This window comes from Colletotrichum fructicola (genome assembly GCF_000319635.2).
Source record: "Colletotrichum fructicola Nara gc5 chromosome Unknown KSG_Nara_v1_contig02, whole genome shotgun sequence".
Taxonomy (NCBI): Eukaryota; Fungi; Ascomycota; class Sordariomycetes; order Glomerellales; family Glomerellaceae; genus Colletotrichum; species Colletotrichum fructicola.
Window position 1 is genome coordinate 971029 of NW_027094052.1, and position 18515 is coordinate 989543.

General features: G+C 56.0%; 6 protein-coding genes across 6 annotated transcripts; 4 read left to right on the plus strand and 2 right to left on the minus strand.

The window, feature by feature from the left end:
* Positions 1 to 5135: 5135 nt before the first annotated feature.
* Positions 5136 to 9426, plus strand: CGGC5_v002982 (WSC domain-containing protein; the record flags this gene model as incomplete). Its single annotated transcript, XM_066151055.1, has 3 exons — positions 5136 to 5248; positions 5407 to 9077; positions 9113 to 9426. The coding sequence occupies 3 exons, from the start codon at positions 5136 to 5138 to the stop codon at positions 9424 to 9426; spliced, it is 4098 nt and encodes a 1365-aa protein (XP_066009296.1).
* Positions 9115 to 10029, minus strand: CGGC5_v002983 (uncharacterized protein; the record flags this gene model as incomplete). Its single annotated transcript, XM_032031904.1, has 2 exons — positions 9439 to 9776; positions 9837 to 10029. 2 exons carry the CDS (start codon positions 10027 to 10029, stop codon positions 9439 to 9441), a joined length of 531 nt encoding a protein of 176 aa, XP_031889034.1.
* A 97-nt stretch (positions 10030 to 10126) lies between these two features.
* Positions 10127 to 10390, plus strand: Wscd2 (WSC domain-containing protein 2; the record flags this gene model as incomplete). The annotated part of the gene is made up of 1 exon (XM_032031905.1): positions 10127 to 10390. One exon carries the CDS (start codon positions 10127 to 10129, stop codon positions 10388 to 10390), a length of 264 nt encoding a protein of 87 aa, XP_031889033.1.
* Positions 10391 to 12198: 1808 nt separating this feature from the next.
* CES2 (Cocaine esterase) lies at positions 12199 to 13800 on the plus strand (the record flags this gene model as incomplete). The annotated part of the gene is made up of 1 exon (XM_032031906.1): positions 12199 to 13800. One exon carries the CDS (start codon positions 12199 to 12201, stop codon positions 13798 to 13800), a length of 1602 nt encoding a protein of 533 aa, XP_031889032.1.
* A 741-nt stretch (positions 13801 to 14541) lies between these two features.
* CGGC5_v002986 (uncharacterized protein) lies at positions 14542 to 15152 on the plus strand (the record flags this gene model as incomplete). Its single annotated transcript, XM_032031907.2, has 2 exons — positions 14542 to 15018; positions 15069 to 15152. 2 exons carry the CDS (start codon positions 14542 to 14544, stop codon positions 15150 to 15152), a joined length of 561 nt encoding a protein of 186 aa, XP_031889031.2.
* Positions 15153 to 15344: 192 nt separating this feature from the next.
* Positions 15345 to 17681, minus strand: ywbO-0 (Uncharacterized protein; the record flags this gene model as incomplete). Its single annotated transcript, XM_032031908.1, has 3 exons — positions 15345 to 15986; positions 16048 to 16113; positions 16557 to 17681. The coding sequence occupies 3 exons, from the start codon at positions 17679 to 17681 to the stop codon at positions 15345 to 15347; spliced, it is 1833 nt and encodes a 610-aa protein (XP_031889038.1).
* Between the last annotated feature and the right edge of the window lie 834 nt (positions 17682 to 18515).

Below are 18515 nucleotides of genomic sequence, written 5' to 3' on the forward strand. Positions count from 1 at the left end.
TGTAAGTCGAATCAAATTTTACTCTAGACATATTCATTATCTGTAGAGTAATTTCGTATTTCAATGTCAATAAAGAACGAAGGAATAGAATAAAACCCATTATGTTACCATTATGATATTGACAACACAGCGCCGGAATACCGTTACGTATGAATTCCCTGATTCAATTCAAGATTATCCGGCTAGTTGCGTTTGAGTCGTTTTAACGCAATAGAAGAATTAATTCGTCCGTCTATATACTGTCATATTGGATCTAGATATCTTCCTTGTATCCACCCAATGATCCCAGGAATTCTAAAGCCCAATACCTTGGGTAGCGTGAAGCAACCCTCCCGCCAAGCCTGGGCCGCGGAAGTTGATGATCGTCATGGACACGGACGGGACGGCGCGGAGATCTTCAAAGACGGGGTGCGGTCCATGCGATGTGGCTACTAAGAGGGGCCTTCTCGAACTCCCTTCCATGTTCGATTTCGGGAATATACGAGAAACGGTTTCACTGCACTTGCCGGACAGCCGGTGACCAGGGAGACAAGACCACGCAGGGGACGATGTGCCTGTTGTCGTCACGAGGGAGGATCATGGTGGAGATAATTCTCCTTCGAGCGGGCCGGCCTGCGACAACTTTGAAGTATGACTGACGATACTGAGGCAAGGGATGTTCTTTCGGACAAGGAATTATCATGAATTCAATTATTATTTTTGATTGAGACTGAGGGAGCTGCGGCATCTTACTTCCGACCTCAGCCTGAGGCCGTTGCTCAGAGGTGGAAAGTGTGCACCATTTTCTCACCGATGTGAGCTCCAGAAGATTCAATCAGCTTCGAACTTCACGATGCCTCCAACCTGCCTGTTCCATCGAGTTTGTCTGACAGCAGGACCAACCAACCAGCCCCAAGGCTGGGGCCAAACAGGCTGCACCGTCTCCAACTGCCTATCTATATACTGCGTCTGCACGACCGCAAGCGATGGGGACAGTCAGATAAGAGTCGGCCATCCCACCCCGGCCGCCAAGATGGGGTGCAATAATGCGCGCTGACCATGCGCGCAGACAGCGTGCCTTGCGTCCGTCTTACAAGCATGACAGCCAATTGCACCCGGGCGCATTCGGCAGAGGAGGGGCAACATAAGCAAAGAAGATTCGGTGGAAAAGGGTGTAAGACAGCACCAGCACCAGCACGAGCGGCAGCCGGCAATAGGGGGAGACAGACAGACAGACAAGACAGCACAGCACGGGTGATGGCCGCGCGGTCTGCACTGTCTCGGGTCCCCTGATGGGGCTTGCTACGTGCTGAGCTGTCGTGTCTTGTGTCAGTTAGCTGAGTCCTGCCATCTTAAACATGGGCGCCGGTCCCGATATTTTGGGACGACAAGAGCATTGTCGGTGTTGGTGTTGGTTTCTTCTTCTTCTTGGCCGTCTGTGCTGGGTTGCTTCATTATGGTCGACGAGCTTTTTTCGCAGTCCAGTGTCGCTGTCGCGTGTGGCGTGCGCAGTGCTCGTGCTCGGTCGCGGTACCCGACTGGATGAAATTTACGAGGTTGCTTGCCGGGCCCCGTGCCGTCCGGGCCGCGTCGTCTTTCTGGTTTACCAAGGGAGGTGGGAAGGGGGAACGCCTCTGCCGTTTTGCTCGTCATGGGCGGCGTTCACTTGGGCAGGAAACGGAAAGATTTTATCGCGCCATTGATGAGATGCTACTTTTTTTGGGTGCGAGGGAGCCGGGTTAGAAAGATGGGAGACACGTTCGAAATGGCCCGATTGAAGGGAATGAAACAGCCAGAGGAAGCCCTTTCCAAGATGACGGAACAAATTTTGCACGGGAGGCGTAGGAACCGTCCGATGTGCTGAGGACGTAGGTGGTGTAGTGTGTGGTGTTGTGGTGGTTTAGTGGTTTAGTCTAGTACGGTGCGGCGCGTTGGTGTTGAGAACGGACATTCGGCGACCGGGGTGTTTCCTCTTCTTGCCCTGGGTGCTTGGCAACCTTGGGAATGGGAGATTTTTTCAATGGTTTGCTGCAGGTCAGGGATCGTCATGCGGTCTTCATGTCGGGCTGGGCTGGGCCTTTTACTGTGCCTGTTGGCCTTGGGCGGAACTTGACCGCAAGAGGGAAAAGGCGATAGAGATAGAGCCTACGGAGGAGAGCTGATATCCATGGATGGATATTTGGCGCGTGGTCAATATTCAAGTAGTCTACAGTAGTGTCAAGAGCAACCGAAAGGCTGGATCCCAGAGATGGAGATTTAGAGAGCTGACATCGCCGGTCTGCCGCCACAGGGTCGCAAGCTGATGGGGGCCAGAGGGAGATAATGAAAGGGAGTGAGCGGGAGGGCGGGCGGAGATGGAACAAAAGATGGGGCGAATGTTGGAAAAAAAAAGCATAAGAATTCAATGGTTTATGCATATCGACTGCATGGCACGGCGACGAAAGAGGAATCGTGATCAAGTCCAGTCCCGGCGGTTCGATACGAGAGCCGCTAGCGAGCCGTCCTAGGCGGCTTCTGGTGCGCCAGAGCTCCAGAGCTGGATGCCCAGCGGGCCCAGAGGCAGTTGATGCATGGTTGTGGCGCTTTTTAGTGAGCAGGAACTGTAAACCGCGTCCGATGTTGGTGGTGTTCCTGGATTCCCGCTAGACACCATTGCCGTTGGTCTTCTTTTTGTTTTTCCTGCCCTGAAACTCTAGCTTCTAGGGGTCTTCAGCTCTTTGTGTGCCGCCGACATCAATGAGTGGGGAATGTATTTCAGCTCCCTCGACGGACCGTTTTCTCCCTGTCTTTGATGACGAGGCCTGTCATGATGGTGTTGATTGCAGGAGCTTTACCAAGACATTAGCAGGAGATATTGATCAGAGAGAGACCGACACGCATAGCTGGAGAGAGATAGCGAGGAAGGGGAGCAGAAGAAGAAGAGAAGAAGAAAAAGTGCGAGTGGTGTTGACACGCTAGAGCTGGACAGGCTAGAGGCGCCTGCAGGATGCTATTTACAGCTCCGCTCCGAGCCAGCGGCTGGCTGGCTGACTGGCTGGCTGATTGGGCAGTTGCGGCTGCACTGCAACCTGTGGTGTAGGTGACATGGCATCATGTATTGCTTCTTGGGGGGAGAACAGCTTGGCAATAGCCGTTGGTGATTCACCTGCTGGATGGATGGGACACTGTTATCAGAGTCAAGACAGCGGGGACCTTCTGCCATCTTCAGTCGAACCCTGCATCGATCGCAGTCATGTCTGGGTTTCCGAAGACAATGAACCAGCCAAGGCTACAACTTCAACGGTCATGTCGGGTCAGCACATGGGAATAACAGGACGGGAATGTTTACTCCAGAGGGGCGGCCGGCGGGCGGGCCACTCGCGTATTTCGCCCGGACCACGTTTCCCCGATAACATTGTGGGCTCTTTCGTAGGATGGGCGCAGGGAACAATAACTCTGTGTGATGGGGGATGGAGAACAAGACGGGAACAGTGGACAAAGGGCCACTCGGGGCGAACCACCGAATGGCAGGGCCCAGGGCTCTCTCTTCCTCACATCCTCAGTTGATCTATCGCAGTCTCTGCTTCTGATAGGACATTTTACTTGATAGAGGCGTACTTGATAGAGGCGTCAGTCTTCCTGGGAGCTGAAGAAGCGTGGAGCAGCCGGGTCGTCGGCGAATAAACCGAGCCAGTCTGGCGGCGGGAGGAGGACAAGGGAAGATGGTGAAGTGTTTTCCTAGGCCAGCAACGCCAGCAAGCCCAGTTGAGGGAAGGGTATTCACTGAGTGAGGGTGAGGTACGTACCGGGGTGGCGGTGAGTGGGGCATCTCATTTAACCGTATCTGCCCTGAACCCCACTGCGCTTTCTCAATCAGGCAAGTCGACTTTCCCACCATCTTCGTTCTTTCTTTCATCCATCCCAATTCACGTTGTCAACTGTCGCCTCTCTCTCCGCCTCTGCCTCTGCCTCTGCCTCTGCCTCTGCTTCTCTCTGCAACGTACCACACCAGTCGACCAAAACACCGGACGAGGTGGCGTTGGATACCCGCAGACGTGCGTCGATCCTCAATTAAAATATCGCAGAAAAAAGACGTCGCTAATTGTCCAACAGGCAGAGGTGTCAGTCAGCCAGCCAACTGCAGCTGCAGCCCAGCACGTTGCGGTTGCATTGCATGCGGCATCTTCTTCGTGTTGCCCTTCTACGATGCAGTAGTGCTGATCTCGCCCGCCTGCCGTGCAGCAACAAGTACATTGCCTGCCTACCTTGCCTGACCTTGCACCACCTAATGGCCAACCTTTGCCTGGTCACCAAACAATGGCATTTCGCAGCAAGGTCTGCCCAGCAGTGCCAATGCGCCCAACCTACGCGATCGTCAGGGGGTATGCCAGTCGAGTCGCCCTCGCCGGAGCACACGCAGGCAGACCATCACGGGAAAAGAAAGATTCATCGAGACTCGAGAGCCTCTCGAGTCTCGCATCCAGCCAAGCCAATGGAAATGCCGCTGCGACGCTAGCCTCGACTCTGTCAAAGCCAAAACGGCCCATGTTTACCGCCCGCCTGCGCTTCTGATGGCAGCCATGTGCCAGAACCCAGAGCTCTTTGAACGTTGCCCGCCATCGTTGTGCTCGCTTGCTGTCTTTGTCGACAAAGACGCCGAGTCACTGGTCTGACGCACGCCGTTCTTCCGTCCCTCTCCACGACCAACTGTCTGGGGGGTCCTGTCACGGCCCTGGCTCGCTAGCTCGAGCAGGTAGCTTGCTCTCTTCCTCCTCTGGACTGGATCATGGACATGGCAAGGATATGGCTGATGCCATGCCATCCCATCCCATGGCAGGCAAGGCAAGCAAGGTCCCGGCCCTCGAGCTACCCTGGCCCTGCATCCACCACGATGGGTCCACGGTTCTTTCGCCCGCGTGGGCTGGCTTGGGCTGTGCCGACCGACGCGGCCGCGCCCACGAGCTGCTGCTTCAGCTACCTGCGCTAACACCGTCAACCGTCAACCCGTCACTCCAGCATGCCAATTTTCAAAACTTGATATCTAGGAGCCGCCCTTCCGTCTCCGAGCACATGGATCTCCTGTCTCCTCATCCCCATCCGTCCGGGTTTCCTTCTTTTCGAATCCAACAGCAGCTCCACGGCCAACCGCGCCCGTGAGCACCACAGTCCATCTCATCATGGCTCCTCTCACAACATGGCTGTTGACAGCCCTCGTCGGCCTCGCCAACGGCCTGGCCTCGACCGACACCATCACATGGGGAGGCGACAACTCCCGCGCCGGCTACCAAACGTAAGTTGATGATTCTCTCCTCTTCCGAGCTCCCCCACAAAGCACCCCGGCGCAGATCCGTTGCGCAGTCACAACCGCAGCGCTCCGCCCGGTGGGGGAGACGGAGACAAAGTCTCCATCACGAGAATGCACAGCTCCTAACGCGAATTGATATCAAGAACACACAACATGGACCCCTCCGTGGTAGGGAGCTCCCAGTTCGGCCAGCTGTTCCGGACGCAGCTTCCCGGCAACTACGGCGGCCAACCCGAGCAGATCTTCTCTCAGCCTCTCGTTTACACCCCCAGCGGCGGCGACGGCACACAATACGTCTATGTCGCAACGCAACAGAATAATGTCTACAAACTCAATGCAAAGACCGGCGCCATCGTCGCCTCTCGCAACCTTCACATCCCCTTCCTGACCGCCGACCTCGACGGCTGCGTCGACATCAATCCCCACGTCGGCATCACCGCCACCGGTGTCATTGACCCATCCACCGACACCCTGTACCTGACCTCCAAGACCTACGCCGACCAGACCCAGATCAACGTCGCCCAGGGCCGCCCGGCCGGGCGCTACTACATCCACGCACTGGATGTCAACACCCTCGCGGAACGACCCAACTTCCCCGTCAACTTGGAGGGCACTGTCGCTAGGAACAACCCGATCCGCTCCTTCAACGGCGGCATCCACCACCAACGCCCCGCCCTTCTGAACGTCGGGCAGTTCGTCTATCTTGGTTTCGCCTCCCATTGTGTCCAGTATAACTTCACCGGATGGATCATTGGCTTCGACAAGACGAGCGGTAATCTGGTTGAGCGGTGGGCTACTCAAGGTGACGGTGTTCCTAACACCACCCCCGGCGCCGGCGTCTGGATGTCTGGCGGTGGTCTCGCGTCCGACGATGCCGGCTCCATGTTCTTCGCCACCGGCAACGGTTATGCTTCTCAGCTCAGCACCATCCCCGTCAACGGTCGCCAGCCTCCCACGGCCATGGAGGAGGCTGCTGTCCACATGAGTATCGGAGGTGACGGAAGCTTGACCGTAACCGACTTTTTCATGCCCTGGGAGAAGCAGGCGTTGGACGGTGCCGACAAGGATTTGGGCACCAGTCCTCTGCAGATTCTCCCCAGCGCCTTCGCTTGCGGTGATATTAAGCGCATCGGTGTCGTGACCGGCAAGAGCGGTAAGACATACTGGATCAACCTTGACAACATGGGCGGCTACCGCAACGGTGCCAACCTGTTGGATGCCGTCATTCAGGTCTACCAGAACCAGAACTCGGTTTACGCTGGTGCTGGTGTCTACCCGTTGGAGGGCGGTTACATCTTCATCAATGTCATCAATTACCCCACGAATGTCTTCAAGTTCTCCTGCGACGCTGGAGTCCCGTCATTCACCAAGGTCGCGAACAGCCCCGCCGCCAACGCTGCCATTCTCGGTGTCAGTCACGGCACTGTCACCTCTCTCAACAACCAACCAGGCACCGGTCTCATCTGGACGCTCGACGTCCAGGGCTCTCAACTCAGGATCTATGATGCTGTTCCTAAGAATGGTCTCATGAACCTTATCAAGTCTTTCAGTGTTCCTGGCTCGACCAAGTTCGGCAGGGCTGTCTTTGGTGACGGCATCTTGTACCAGGGCACCACTCTCGGTTACCTCTATGCCTTCGGCTCGCCCGTAAACGTGCCTGTCAACTGCACTTCCTCCAACGATTTCGGCACCGTCAATGTCGGCAACCAGAGTGTGGCGCGCTCGATCTCTTGCACGGCTCTGATCGGCGCCACTGTCACAGACATTGGCCTGGATGAGGCGGACGATTTCGTCATCACCAACGCCGGAACTCTGCCGCTTACCCTCACCGCCGGTCAGACCTTCAACGTCTCCGTCGCCTTCAAGCCCACCACCATTGGCCTGGTCTCTTCCGATCTCCTTATCAACACCACCAATGCTGTCGCTGGCTACAGTCAGAACACTCATGTCAGATTGACCGGTACTGGCGAGAGCTCCAGTCCCCTACTGGCCGTCACACCCCCTACTGTCACTTTCGAGGGCATCATCGCTGGATCCAATGGCACTCTCGCGGAAACTGTCATCATCTCCAATCAGGGCAACACTCCTCTATCCATCACAAACGTCCAATTTTCTACAACCAGCGCCCAGGGACCCTTTACCACATGGAACCACGAGACTGACGCTCTCACCGTCGGGAAGTTCACTCTGACCAATATTCCTACCACGATTGCACCCAACAGCGCCGTCACTGTAAACATCGCCTTCGACTCTTCAGTGGCTGGAAGCTTTGGTGCCTACCTCACGGTGAACTCTAACGGCGGCAGCAAGTCCTTCACTATTGCAGGCTCCGCCGGCCCTGCTCCTGTCGCCTTGATCGAGTTCCAGACGCCCGATGCCACCGGCTGGGTCCAATACGATGCTAGCAAGAACTTCACCTTCGGTAACGTCACCGAGAATACCTCTAGATCCCTTAAGTTCCGCGTCACCAACAATGCTGCCGCCGGAGGTGTCAACCTCATCCTGACCGTCTCGAAACCGCCTTTCGGTATCCCTGGTATCGTCGGCGCTGCCAACACGGTTGATCTGGCTGAGGGTACCCAGCTTGCCCCCGGTCAGAGTGCCACGGCCACCATGATCTGCTCCGTTCCAAAGTCTCAATGGAACGTCGATACTTATGTGGGATCGGCGCCTTGGACCATGAACACCAACGACCCCAACTTCGAAAAGCATTTCTTCACATTTGTGTGCAACGCCGTGTCCGAGCAAGCCCCGCCTCTCCTGCCTAGCGGCCAGGGCAAATACCGATACATCGGATGCTACAAGGAGAACAACCCTGGCCGCCAGCTCCCCAACCAGCTCGCCGGAGGCACCACGAACACCAACCCCAGCTGTATTGCTAACTGCGCGGCGAAGAACTACGTCTTCTGCGGAACTCAGTACCACACCGAATGTTGGGGCGGCCCCACCATCCCTAGCCTCAAGGTCGACGACAAGAACTGCAACTACGACTGCGGCGGTGACCTCAACCAAGTCTGCGGTGGCAACGGCGTTGGCACCCTCCAGGGTGGCGCTTTCATCTCTGTCTTCGCGGACTCTACCCAATGGGACGGTAACACCACGACGCCCACGCCCAACCCGACCAACCCGACGAATCCTTCTGGTCCAGTCGTCAACCCCGGCGTGGGCCAGTATGTGAGCGCAGGATGCTACACTGAGGGAACAAACAGTCGTGCCCTGCCCAACTTGGTCAATGTTCAGACTCAAACAGTCGGCAACTGCATCACAGCTTGCGCCGCCAAAGCGTACACATGGATCGGAGTAGAGTATGGAGGAGAGTGTTGGTGCGGTAACACCCTTGCCACCGGCGCTATCCCGGCCCTCGCCGCGGACTGCAGCATGACTTGCAACGGCAACAGCAGCGAATACTGCGGTGGTCCCAACAGACTCAACATGTACACACTCAACGCCTCCTTGCCCGTGCCGAGCAGCTCGAGCAGCACCGCTGCCTCTGGTACTGGTACCGCAACCTCAGCCGGCACTGGTACCGGCACCTCTACGTCAACCTCGGCTGCTGCTACGACCACCGCCGCCAACAGCCGTATCGGCGACTGGCTCTTCCAGGGCTGCTGGACGGAGGGCAACGGCGTTCGCGCTCTCCCGGTGCGGATGTATGCCAATGACTCCATGACTCTCCAGTCCTGCAGTGGTTTCTGCCAGGGCCTCAAGTACTTTGGTACCGAGTACGGCCGCGAGTGCTGGTGTGGCAATGTCCTGGATGCTACGTCAACCCAGGCGCCTCTGACGGACTGCTCGTTCCCGTGCCCCGGTGACAGTACGCAGAAGTGCGGCGCTGGCAACCGACTCCAGCTCTACATGTACTCTCCCGTCGCGTCTTCGTCCACCGCCGCGACCACGTCTTCGTCCACCACCGCGGCCACGTCTTCGTCCACCGCAGCATCCACCTCATCCAGCAGCTCTGCCGCCTCGGTGACCGTCCAGGACAAGGCCGTGTCCAGTTCTCCCTCTTCGACCCTTTCAGCGTCTGGCTCGACTATCACCTCTACCTCCAGCAACGCCATTTCCCTTTCGACGAGCACGTCCTCCACTCCTGGACTCATCCCTGCGGCGGTCACATCGACTACGTCGTCGTCCTCATCTTCGACCCTGACATCGTCTTCTAGCTCCTCGGCAACTCAGAGCAGTACGTCCTCGGTCTCGTCTTCGTCTTCCACGTTGACCTCTGCCTCTCTTTCATCGTCCAGCTCCACGGCAGTGTCCAGCTCTACATCGGCTTCTAGCTCCACGTCGACTTCTGGCATTACGGCAGCTGCTGTCTCAACGACATCTTCCAGCTCCTCGACCGGCTCGAGCTTATCTTCCGCCTCCAGCTCTGCGACAAGCTTCAGCTCTTCTACAGCTTCAAGCTCCTCAAGCTCCAGCTCCTCTACGGTCTCTAGCTCTTCTTCATCCTCTAGCTCGTCTTCCTCCATCTTCTCTGCTGCTTCGGTCTCCTCCACGGCCACTAGCTCCTCTTCGAGCTCCAGCTCTCAGGCTTCCTCCAGCTCCTCGACAAGCTCTAGCTCTTCCTCACCCTCAAGCTCGTCTTCCGCCTCAAGCACCCTGACAAGCTCCAGCTCGTCTGCATCCTCGAGCTCCACGGCGACTTCCTCCTCCCTCATAACCTCCTCTTCCTCCTCTTCCTCGATCTCGACTTTCAAGACGAGCTCCTCAAGCACCTCTTCGAGCACCTCCTCCGCGAAGCCGACCCCGACAGGCCCCGTCATCGTCCCAGGCGACCAGAACTTCACCTACTACGGCTGCTTCTCCGAGCCCCAAGTCGGCCGTCTCCTCCCCACACAAGTCGTCAACGACGGCGTCAACATGACCATCAATAAGTGCCTCAGCGCCTGCTCCGACAAGCTCTACGCCGGTGTCGAGTACGGCCGCGAGTGTTGGTGCGGTAACTCCCTCAACTACGGCGGCAGCGGCGGCACCACCATGGCCGCGAACGTGTCCAACTCGGACTGCTCCTTCAAGTGTCCAGGCAACAGCACACAATACTGCGGCGCGGGAGTGAGGCTCAACCTCTACATCCTCCGAACGGAGTACGCGAGGTTGCAGAACCTGGCCGGCACCTCCCCCTAAGAAAGAAGAGAGATGGTGACACCGGCCGCCAGGTTTCCTTTAATGTGATAATGTATACACCTTAGATTTATAGACTAGTCATACGGGCTTTGCTCGGGAAAACGGGAGCAGCCTGTTTTTACGTAATCTTGATACCTCTCTTTTTTCTTCTTCAAATTTGGCCTCTCCTGGAAAGGCAGTTTCTGTGAGCTAATTGATTTGATGTCTGCGGCACGAGCTTCCGCGCGCGGATATAAAGGGCCGGGCTACCATGCACGGCTCATGTCATCGCTTTCTAGGAGGGTTTGTGGTGAGGTGGGAGATGAGTTGAAGATATGCTAACCCTCGGGTCGGCGCCTCTCACTAACTGATCAAGATAGACCCCGTTTTGGAACCTGGGAGCTGGCTTTGCACACTTCACTGCGACCGGCTCGATGTTCGAGCGGCATGCGTACAAAACCCGGCCGAATCGTCTAGTAGTGTCGATCGTGGGAACCTGCCATCCCATCTCCTTCATCTGATCTTCCCGCTCCGCAACTCAATTTCAACGACCCTCCATCCCAAAACCCACGACAACTCACACATCAAGGAATGCATCTCCCCTCCGTCCTAGCGACCCTCTTGACAGCGCCGACGACGCCAACCGCAACTGCACGCCGGACCAGGCGAACGCGTGCTCCTTTGGCGGCACGCCGCGCTGCCTCGGCGTGCTCGACACGGCGAACCGGCAAAAGTACTTTTGTGTTGTCGGCTGTCCGGCGGCGAGCAGCTGTCCGTCGCAGTGTTCGAGGGCGGGCAAGGTAGGGGGTTGGTGCGGTGCGGATAACACGGGGAGTTCGAGCTGGTGTTGTGTTTGTGAGGGTGGGTTTGATACGGCGCATTTTCAGGCTTGATGGGGTTGGAGGAGGACCCAGGAGGATGACGGTGAGAAAAGATGTCACAGTCTCGCCTATGACGGAGACTTGCCATTGGAAGAGAGGCGCCGGAAGCGATTCCAGGCTGCACTACGGTGATCGAGGACGCCTCTGGAAGAAGCTTCAAGCTCCAAGGGTGCCACAATTGTACACACTCAGTGAATCTCAGTACATACGCCAATCATGACCCCATCAAAGCTCCATCCCCAAAGAGACCGGCGTCAAAGTTTCCCCGATGGAGAGTGTCCCGGCTTGGCATCAAGAAAGATGAGCGGCGCCACCTCGTCCTATGCTCCCCTCTAATGCTCCGAAGACCTCGCAAGCATCAGTCCACTTACACACGTCCCAGCGCCGTGGTTCGCGCCGTCGCCAATGCCATTGTCCGCCTTGACCGGGTCTAGCCCTGTCTCTACGCCAAGTCCGCTGCGCCTAGCGTCACTCGGCAGGTCGTTGCCCAGTGCGGACCCCGGCGACCTCGTGGTCGAGAGCCATGAAAGAGAAGCCAGAGCCTCTTAGTCGGTTATTTCGTCAAGCTTTCTTTACGAAGTGAGACAAGCTCCGTTGAAGATACCGAATGCGGGATATTCGTCCTCCCGGAAGCGGCGTCGTCTGGCCCGGGGTGGGAGGCGGGCTACTTCTTGGTGTTGGTCAAAGCACCAACGCGGTGGGATAAGCGCGGATGTCTTGGATGGGTGTCTCTCGTGGCACAAAGAAGGAGATGGTCCGTTGTGGCGGTTGAATTATTGAATACCGGTGGCTCCGTTCTGAGAGAATGGGCGAGACTTACGGGTATTTCATATAAGAAGAGACAAGAGAGCCATTGAAACACAACATTCCAACAACCAAGAGCATCGACTCGCTTCATCACATTCCTTCTCCAAAAGGTCTTACCCTACCACATTCTCTCCATCGACCATGGGTTTCAACCAGCTCTCACTCCTTCTCTCATCCACCCTCTTTCTCCAAGCCCTCGCGGCCCCAGCAAACAACGCCCGAGCCGCAACTCCATCAGTAACAATCGCCTCCGGCGTCGTCGTCGGCGCCACCTCAGCCCCCGGCGCAAACACATACCTCGGAATCCCCTTCGCCAAGTCGCCCCCGGAGCGGTTCTCCCCTCCCCAGGCCCCGGCAAAATGGACCACCCCGCTCACCGCGACGGCCTTCAAGCCCGCCTGCATCCAGCAGTTCACCGACAGCGGCAACGCCCAGACCCTCCAAAAGGCCATCTTCGGTAACCCGACCGGGCCCCTGACGGCCGAGAGCGAGGACTGCCTCTATCTCAACGTCTTCACGCCGCCCACCGCCACCCCGACGTCCAAGAAGGCCGTCATGTTCTGGATCTTCCCGGGCAACCTCCAGTTCGGCACCGCAAGCCTGCCAATCTACGACGGCAGCACCCTCGCCGTCGCACAGGACGTCGTCGTCGTCACCATCAACTACCGCACCAACATCTTCGGCTTCTCCAACTCCCCCGAAGTCGCCACGGGCTCCCAGAACGCTGGCTACCTCGACCAGCGCTTCGCCCTGCAATGGGTCCAGGACAACATCGCATCCTTCGGCGGCGACCCCAAGCGCGTCACCATCTTTGGCGAGTCCGCCGGCGGCGAGTCCGTGAAGCAGCTCCTCGCGAACCCGCCGTCCCCGCTGCCCTTCGCCGCCGCCATCATGGAGTCCCAGCAGAGCCTGCTCCTCGGCTCCGGCCTCGACAGCTACAACAAGGTCCTCAAGCAGTTCTCCTGCGCTGACATCGCCTGCCTGCGCAAGGTGGACGCCACCGCGATCAAGGCGTACATCGAGTCCGCCGCGCTCGTCTTCCCGCCCGTCGCCGGCGACGGCACCGCGACCAAGGACGTGCGCCCCAGCATCTCCGGCAAGACGTGGCCCAAGATCCCGGTCATGATCGGCACCACGCTTAACGAGGCGCGCGCCTTTCTTGCGGTTGACGGGATGAACGACGGCAGCGGCGCGATGAGCGACGCGCTCTCCATGGTCGGCATCACCGACGCCGCGACCAAGAACTCGATCCTCTCCAAGTACGCCCTCCAGGGTTTCAACGACCCGTACATCCTGGCCGACCGCATCATCACCGACGCCGTCTTCACGTGCACCACGTCCACGCTCGCGTCGTACCTCGCCTCCAACGGCTACACGGCGTACCGCTACCGCTACGACCCGTCCTTCACGTCGACGAGCATCTTCGCGAACGCGGGCTCGTACCACACTTCCGAGATCCCGTCGGTGTTTGGCACGTACGGGCAGTACGCTAAGTGGGGCGCCGCGTCGGCGCAGCAGACCAAGCTGAGCTCGTGGATGCAGGGCGTCTGGGGCGGGTTCGCGAAGAACCCGGCCGGCGGCGTGGGGTGGACCAAGGTGGGCGGCTCGCTGTTGGGCATGGATCTGGGACTGATCGGGTCCGGGTCGTCGACGGGGGTGACGGCGGTGTCGTCGCTTTTGACGGCGGATTACATCTGTCCTTTGTACTACGGCTTGGAGGATGCGCTGGGCTTTTCGTGGTAGTTTTGTCTAGACTTGGGTGGGCGTGTTTGTTGTTTTCAGCGATTAAAAGTAAGACCTTTCACTAGTATAATGTTTAACTTCGAGTCGATATAATCTAAACAATCATTTCGATACTATAAAACGGAACATCCTGTTGATTCACCTCTCCTCTTGAGCCAGGGCACGGTCCCGGAGGGAGCTCCGGCTTCGGATGCGCAGTGGTGGGGCCGTCAACGTCGTCCGGGTGGGTCCGTTATCGCGGATGCGATGGTGCTCGCCGTTGAAAACAAGCTGGAGTGAAGATTCACTACGTAAGGAACGATTGAAGGAAATTGCTTGATGGCCCACAGTGGTCTCTTTGAAATTTCACCTGTAAGATCGCGCTCTAGATTGCCGAGAGAAAAATTGGGGGATTATATGACCTAGCTGCTCTTTTATTTCTCTCGTGGGACTGAGAGCTCACGGCGGGCGCATGTCCTTCCTTCCATCGGTTCTTAAAGTCGCTTGACATATTCCATAGGAAGGTTCGACGGTCCTTCCGCGCAGTGAATCCTCATGCCAGCATATCGTAAGACTTCACCCGGTCAGCAGCACCTTCTTTCCCAAGGCTTTCCCACCTCGACAACATACACCAGGCCCCATCAAAAACAGCTTCTTCACCTACAACGCCTTCAACCCAAACACCTCCATCGACGAAAGTAAGGCACACACTCAATATAAAATCACATTCTACAAAATCTCAACATCTCAACACCTATCACCATGCAGCTCAGCACTACCATTGTTGCAGCGGCTGCTGCCAGGATCACCCTTCCCATCGGACCTCCCTCGCCGATTCCTGTGCCTTCCACAATCCTCACTAGTGCGGTAGTCGAGAGCTTCAACGTCTCTGCCAACGGCAACTTCTCCATCAACGACGCCCTTGGCAATCAACTCCTCGCCAGCAACCACAACTTCAGCAAGACCTGCACCAACATCCACGGCGACTTCATTGACACCATTGTCTGGGCCTGTTGTAGCAACATGAATGGTAGCTGGTTCCAGAACCGCTTCCATCTCGGCCAGTGCCTCGAGAACCGCCGTGGCAACCTCGTCGCCCGTCGTGACGGCCGCTTCTGGCGCACCTGCCAGGACTGTGGCTTCAAGGACCCAGACAGGGCCACGATGTACAGCTGCCGCTGCTGGCCGAAGCCGACTGCTGGGGTTGAGCATAAGTTGGTGGACACGGAGATTGACTTGGTAGACACCCTTTCCATCGTTAGCTTCTGACTTGCTTACGATTGTTTTAGGATACCTTCATGGGTAATGATCAAGGCGAGCTGGCGTGCTTTGGAGTCAAGGAGAGACGACGCAACGAGGAATGCCAGCCTTGAACACATTCATTCGACATCAAATGTTTATGGGAATGGGGGTAAATACTCCACCAGTTGGGGCAAAGTTCACGGGCGCATAGGTTATGGCCTTGACTAGAAGCAAATGACATCTGGGTTTCAGGATCTACAAGTTACTATTCGATGGATGTTTACTTTCGAAGAGTAGACTTAATCTGCCCTGCCCGTAACGACTCAGATGTTGTGCGTAGTATCTGCCTCCTTCACTTTCACAAACGCTTCGTAGAAGTCCAATGGATCATGAGCGCCGTCCAACCGGTGAACCCTCTGGATGATGAATGTCGGGACACCTGAGCCAGCAGCTAGCTCACGGGTGTTCATCTCTTCCTCGTTGACTTCATCAAGACCCGTCGTGGAATGGAGAAACTTTTCCACATCTACACCACTCATACCAGCGCCAGTCGCAACATTTTGAAGAATTTCGATGTCAGAAATGTCCTGCTCAAGCTTGTGATACGCCGCAAAGAGACCATCGATCCATGTACTCTGCACACTGGCGTCTTCGGACCGGCTCAGACGCACAAGTCGATGCGCATCACGCGTGTCAGGGCCAATCTTGCCTCCCCACTTGAAGTTGACGCCGACAGAGCGGCCAATCTGCTCCATTCGCAGTGTCAATGCAGCCTGCCTCTCTGGCGACATGCCGCTCAACCTGACTTTCGCCACCTCGCTCTTATCGACGCTGTGAGGATGTGGGTTGTAGTGCAGATAGTATGGCTTCCACGTGATGGAGAAGGTGTCCTTCTTTCCACCTGGGTAGGTCTTTTGGTAGAGCGAGATGGCGTGATCTAGTTTGCGCTTGCCAATGTAGCACCACTGAGAAACGGTCATGAAAATGAGTTGGATGAATGTCTGCATGTGGGGATTGATCACTTACCGCACAGACAAAGTCGAAAATCACTTCAATTTCGATGATCGTCATGTTCGCCAAAGTAGTTGATCCCTGCACTCTGCTAGCTTGGGTGTCTATGAACCTGAAATGTTGGGGAATTCAGGTCATTTTATGGCTGCATGCAAACATCTGAGCAATCTCCTACGCTCTAAGTAAGCAGAACTTCAATTTGGATCAGTGAGGAAAAGTAGGTTGACTGGTAGGTAGCTGCACGTACCCAACCACAGGCGACCACCCACGTGAATGAGAACATGACATTGCTATTCAATTTCATTGCATGAATTGCCTATGTTGAAAGAATGAACAAAATAATCCAAAATCCAGAAACCCACCAGAGACACTCAGACGCCGTAATGCACATATGGAACCCACAACAATCTGCGATCTTCGAACCGAGGGACTTTGATGTCCCGACGAGGAACCGTGGGATCCGTTTCACTAGCCACCCATCGATCACGCAGCGATCGCAAACCCCGGTGAAGGCCTAGGCTTACAGAAGTGTCTTTGAATCCATGCTCCTGGATCGCTTCATAGGTGGCTCTTGCAACATCCACACACACCGCGTCGTCGACGCTCCAGAGTGTACCAACAACGTGTTGAAACCCTGCAAGCTGAAAAGCACTGGTCAAGTGAATACTCTCATCAACAGAGTTCTTATCTTTGATCTCGCCGGTGCCGCATGCCGAAAGGTAGGCGAGGAAAGGCCTCTTCGACTGTAGGTTCTTGTCAAGGAGGCTTCCGACCGTAAGGGGAAAGCTGTCGTAGTCTTTGAGGAGAAGGAGACTTTTCAATGGGTCTGTAGGATGGGTACCTCCGTGCCCCGCGAAATGGAAGATCTTGCAGTTGTCTAGAGCATTCAAAACATCTCGATTGTTGTTCTCTGGATGTTCAAATGGCAAGCCCATGGATGAACAGATTTTGCTGACCTCGTCGATTTCCCTCTTTGCATGCTGAAGACTCGAGTGTTTTGGAGTTTCTGACATGGAAACGAGGATAGCATTTGAGCCTGACTCGGGGTCCCCATCAACAAGGAGCCGCTGTCTCCGAGCGTTTGTGATGGCTTTTACAGACGAGCTGTACGACGATATCACCCTGTCCATGGCCGTATCTGAGTTGCGACGAAGGTGATAACCGGCAGCATGAAGGGGGAACCGCACGAGCGCGCCTGTCGGAATCCACCAAACCCGCGGCCACGGCATGCCCTCACCTGGCGTACCAGTAAACCCGAGGAAGTCAAGAATAGGTCCGACAGCGACATCCCATAGCCATTCAAGTGTCTTCACCGAGTCCAGGGTATTTGAGCGAGAATGTATATCCTCAATACTTAGACCTGAGAGCTCCAACGCACGAATGCCCTTTTGGTCGATGACCAAGGCGTCGCGCCTATGGGCACCCACGTTGATGATGATAATGGGACCTCCAGCAGCTGCTTCTCTCATTTGCATCTCAGTCCCGGCGAGAAGGAACCTATCGAATCCAGGAACATCGCGGATCTCGGTCAACAAATCGCTCAACTGACCACTGGCCTCGTGGCGCTGATCGCCTTCGAATGAAAAGGCTCCGACAATCCTGTCATGACTTTGGATAGGAAAGTCTGCTTTCCTGGAGGAGACAACCATTGGAGCATCTAGCTTATTGCGGATTTCCACGAAACGTCCGGCCAGTTCTGGATTAAACTTTGCTAGGGTCGTGACATCAGCTCTCAGGTCTTGGAGTGTGCTTGAAATTACACCCCGACCAGTCTCCAATAGTTCGACCGCAGATGCCGGACATTTGCCCACTGCAAGTGCAATGGCTGCAGCATCAGAGGTATGTCCAACAACCTGTGAAAGAAAATGTTGCTTATCTGCGGGCTGCAGGCTTAAAGATGCCATCAAAGGAATGAGCGCTACAACGGTCTCAGCAGCAGAGAATGCCTCTTCATGTTGGGCAGCTATGTCGCAGATAGACATAAACCGATGGCCTGCGTGTATGCGTACATTGGCTCCGCTATTAGTGGTGTGCAGGGCTTCAAGATGGCACTTCTTGGCTGTCTCGAGATCATCTAGATCTCTGGAGTGTGCATGTCGATGCTCAAGATCGAGCCCAAGAAAAAAGGTCCTTTTGGCTCGTTCTGGATGATCAGCCCGAGTTTTTTCAACAGCTTCCTTCCCGAACCGAATTGCTTCATCTAGATCATCCGATGCCATGGAAATGCGATGTTTCTCAGAGAGAACAATTGCGAGATTGGAAAGAAGCGCCGCATGATTAGGGTTTTGGTTGTTCATAGTCAAAGCGGCCTCCCGGGAGAATTGGACCGCTTCAGTGAGGTCTTCTGGTTGCTTTTTGTAGTTATATCTCCGCTGCAAAAGGCCAGCCAGGTTATTCAAGCGAGAAGGCCTGTTGGCGTGTTTGTACGGGATCGTTTGTCGTGCCAGTTCGATTGCTTCGTCGATGTCATGCATGTTTGATGT